A 4,705-nucleotide genomic window follows, 5' to 3' on the forward strand; every position below is an offset into this window, starting at 1 on the left:
CGGCGGTTTTCCGTGCGTTGCCTCGCGATGTTTCGCGGGTCACGGATCGCCGGTGGTACCTGTGAATTTATTTTTGGTTTTTTAAAAATAATGTGGGCGCACCGCGCCCTCCTCGCTGTTGCCCCTGATAGCGGAGTGCAGCGGAATCCGACGGAAGACCGATCGGGAACGATGCCTTTGCGGGTGCATCGTTACAATGTCATTGTTATTCGAGAAGAGAGACATTAAGGGCGTCATCGATGGAACAATCGTAAAGCCGGAAGAAACGCAACTCGAGGCATATAAACTGTGGCGCAAGAAGGACAGCGATGCACGGTACTATATTACGTCAACGATCGACAAGCGTTTCACGAAGCACATTCTCCACTGCAAAACAGCTACGGAAATGTGGGAAAAGATCTGCAATATCTTCGAAAGAAAGTCAGCGGCTCAGGTAACAATGTTGCAAAGAAAACTTCATAACCTTAAACTCGGTTCTGATGAAAAGGTAAGCGACTATGTAGCAGAGGCTCGTAATTTAACAGCACAACTCGAATGTGCAGGCGATAGAGGTGTTTCAGATGACATGCTGCAAACCATAATTATCGAAGGGCTACCACCTGTAAAATACAGTGGTTTTCTGTTCGGCTGGAATAGTAAACCGAAGGCAGACAAAACGTTACTTAACCTAGAAACGGAATTGATAGCAACAGAAGAATTCATATCCAATCAGGACGAGGAAGTTACAGCAATGACAGCGGCGTCAACACATAAAGGTAAAGTACAGAAAAGATCTACAGAAAAAGCTTTCAAAAGAAAATTTGAAGGTCAATGCTTCTATTGTAAGAAAGTAGGACACAAAAAGTTGGAATGTGGATTTAAAAATGAAAGGACGAAAAATGAGACGAAGAAACCAGATACATATAGCAAGAATACAAAGACTAGAGGGACAGATAAAGAGCAAGATGAAACTGAAGACGCAGTATTACTTGCACGGACTCATGTAACCGAAGCAGGGAGTGAGCAAGTCTGGCTGGCTGACAGCGGAGCATCTTATCACTTGACCGATCATTGTTCGAGAACATGAAGAAGGCTGAAATGTCTCATATTAAATTAGGTGATAAAAGTCATGTACCAATAATTGGAAAAGGTGATGTGAGAGTCGAAGCTCTTGCTGATGGCAAATGGAAACCATGTCGCCTAACGAATGTCCTCTACGTGCCTGACCTTCGCACAAATCTATTTTCATTCTCCCAATGCATGGATCATGGCTACAAGATAGAATCCGGAAAGTCAAACATGAAAATAACCAAAAACGATAAGATTTTCGCAACTGCCACAAGAAAGAAGAGTTTATATGTCATGGAATTCAGAAGACCTGTCACCGTGGAAGCAAATACAGTAGAACATACAATGAATAAATTACAGCTATGGCATGAACGTCTAGGACACATCAGACTTACCACGATGCAAAAACTGAGTGAGGATAATCCAGCAGTTGACTTCAGCAAGGAAGACTTACAGAAGTTCAAATGCAAAGTCTGCATATTTGGAAAATTAAAGCGCAAAACGTTCAAGACTCGAGAAGAAAAACAGTATGAACCAGGGGAGATGATTCACTCGGATGTGGACCTTTTCAGACAGAATCATACAATGGTGCCAGATATTACGTTGTATTCAAGGATGATGCCAATGAGTATAGATGTATCTATCTGATTCGCAGTAAGGCTGATGTATTAGAAAAATTTATTAAGTACGCTAATATGGTACGTAATCGTTTCAAGCGAGAAGTTAAAGTATTAAAGACAGACAATGGACGAGAATATACGAGGTGTGATCAAAAAGTAAGGTGACTTTTCATTTTTATAAAAAAATATTCATTTATTCATCCAAAATTATGTTATCCCCTTCAAAATAATCCCCCTCTGATACAATGCACTTGTGCCAGCGCTTTTTCCAGTCGTCAAAACACTTCTGAAATGCACTTTTGGGTATTGCCTTGAGCTCCTCCAGCGATGCAGCCTTAATCTCCTCAATCGTCGCAAATCTTCGTCCTTTCATGGGCCTTTTCAATTTTGGGAAGAGGAAAAAGTCACAGGGGGCCAAGTCTGGTGAATACGGTGGCTGAGGCATGATGATAGTATTGTTTTTGGCCAAAAAACTACTCACTAGTAACGACGTGTGCGCAGGTGCATTTCGCTGACACACGTGTCATACCCAAAACATCCGTTAAAATTGATTGGCATGAGCCAAACGATATGTTAAGATCATCAACTATTTCTCTAATCGTGATTCGACGATTTTTCAACACAATTTCTTTCACTTCCTGAACATTTTCGTCGGTTTTTGACGTGCTGGGGCGTCCAGAGCGAGGTTCATCGTTAACATTTTCTCGGCCCTCTTGGAATAACTTATACCATTTATAAACATTTTTTTTGCTCAAAGTTGACTCACCGTACGCCACTGTCAACATTTCAAGAGTTTTTGAACACTTAATACCATTTTTTACACAAAAATTAATACAAACTCTCTGCTCCATTATTTTCAAAAGCAAAAAATCGCCGAGCACGCAAACACGAGTCTAACCTTTATGCCTCTCACATAAAAACAAAACATGCTATATAGTCAAAACTGTGAACATATGATCGTGACGAGTGTACCAACACAACAAAAAAAAATTTTTTAAATTAGAGTGTACAGAGCGCGCGAAATTCAAAAAGTCACCTTACTTTTTGATCACACCTCGTATAAATGAACCGTTCAAAAGGTTTGTTTCAGCACGTGGCATAGAACATCAGACGTCTGCTCCCTATAATCCGGAACAGAACGGTAAATCGGAAAGAGATATTCAGACAATCAACGAAATGATTAGATCAATGATCCACGGTCGGAACCTTCCTAAATATTTATGGTCTGAAGCTATCAACATGGCAGCCTATATTCTAAATAGCTCTGTAACAAGCAAGAGTAATAAATCACCATTTGAAAGATGGACTGGTAAGAAGTCTGATCTATCGGAACTTAAAATATTTGGTTGCGTCGCTTACGCACACATATCTAATCAGCAAAGACGGAAATTTGATCCCAAGGTGCACAAAATGATCTTTGTAGGCTATCAAGGAAACTCTAATAACAGTAGGTTGTTCGATCCAAGAACACGCAAGATCATTATCGCTGCCAGCGTAAAATTTGATGAAGAGGCAGTGTATCGCATTTCTCCAGAAACAGTGGGAGCTGAAGAAGAAACATGCTCGTTTGTTCGTCTTGAAGATGACTGCACGGAAATTGCATCGGAAAAGGAAGCTACTAAAAGGATCAGCGCCAACAGTAACGAAGAAGAAGCATCTGAAGAGGAAACAGAAATCAGTAGTGGCAATGAACAGAAAAAAGGATTACGTGACCGCGAGAAAATCAGGAAACCTGAAAGGCTTGGCTATCCACAAGCAAACATAGCTGAAGCCGAACCAATTACATTCGAAGAGGCGTCGCACAGTGCAGAGGCCAAACAATGGAAGGAAGCAATGCAACAGGAGCTTCTCGCACACAAGTCGAATAAAACATGGTTCAATTCACCAAAGCCAGAAGATAAAAGGATCATAACCTGCAAGTGGATATTCCGGAAGAAGGTGACACCAGATCGATACAAAGCTCGGCTAGTGGCCCGAGGTTTTTCACAAAAACATGACATCGACTACACAGACACATATGCGCCAGTAGTGCGTTATGAAAGTATTCGCATGCTATTGATAATGGCAGCTGCAGAGAATCTAAACATGTTGCAGTTTGATGTTAAAACTGCCTTCCTCTATGTAACCTTAAAGAAGACATCTGGATCCAATTACCGGAAGGACTTTGGCCAGAAGAGGAGCGTGTCGTTAAACTTAATAAATCATTATATGGCTTGAAGCAGTCTCCACATTGTTGGAATGAAAAGTTCAACGAAGTCATAGAAAGTTTTAACATGCATAGGTCCGAAGATGATGATTGTATATACGTCGGTAAAGTCGGAACGGAAAAACTATACTTGGCTCTGTATGTGGACGATGGTCTTCTTCTTTGTAAATCGTCAGAGATTATACAGAAGTTTGTGAAGCAGCTGAGAGAAGAATTCGAGATCAAGGTATGCAAGCCCAGATATTTCGTAGGCATCGAAATTGAATGGGATAAAAATGATAAATTAATCAAAATCCATCAAGCTTCCTATGTTCAAAAACTTGTGGAAAAATTCAAGATGGAGCATGCAAAAGATATTTCCATTCCAGCAGATCCCAATGTGAAATTATCAAGACAGATGAATCCATCAAGTGATGCAGAAAGGATGTCAATGTCAAGAGTTCCCTACAGGGAACTAATTGGATCACTACAGTTTCTAGCAAACGTCACTAGACCCGACATTGCATTCAGCGTTAACATGCTAAGCCGATATCTATCTGATCCCGGAGTGGAACACTGGAACGCCGCAAAGAGGGTATTAACCGGTTAAGTGGTATTGTAGCATATATGCACATCTTGAATAACTTCTATATTATTCAAGGAATTTGCTTGAAATTTGGTATACTATTGTTTTTTGGGCTTCTGAACTCGATTTTGGCGTCAAATTTGTAAAATTTGATGGCGATTTTTGAACTTGGACATGTTTTACATTTATTTGTAAATATCGCGCTGGAACGAATCAGTCCGGCTCTTTATATACGAAATGAAATCAGCGACCCAAAAAACCCCCAGG

At 40.6% G+C, this 4,705-nt stretch overlaps 1 protein-coding gene across 1 annotated transcript; it reads left to right on the forward strand.

Moving 5' to 3' along the window:
- The first annotated feature begins 196 nt into the window (after positions 1–196).
- On the forward strand, positions 197–1,066 carry LOC108729830 (uncharacterized). The gene has a single exon (XM_018459158.1). The coding sequence runs from the start codon at positions 197–199 to the stop codon at positions 1,064–1,066; it is 870 nt and encodes a 289-aa protein (XP_018314660.1).
- Positions 1,067–4,705: the final 3,639 nt, after the last annotated feature.

The sequence above is a fragment of the Mycetomoellerius zeteki genome, unplaced genomic scaffold (genome assembly GCF_001594055.1).
Source record: "Mycetomoellerius zeteki isolate Tzet28-1 unplaced genomic scaffold, Tzet1.0 scaffold797, whole genome shotgun sequence".
In the NCBI taxonomy this organism is placed as follows: domain Eukaryota; kingdom Metazoa; phylum Arthropoda; class Insecta; order Hymenoptera; family Formicidae; genus Mycetomoellerius; species Mycetomoellerius zeteki.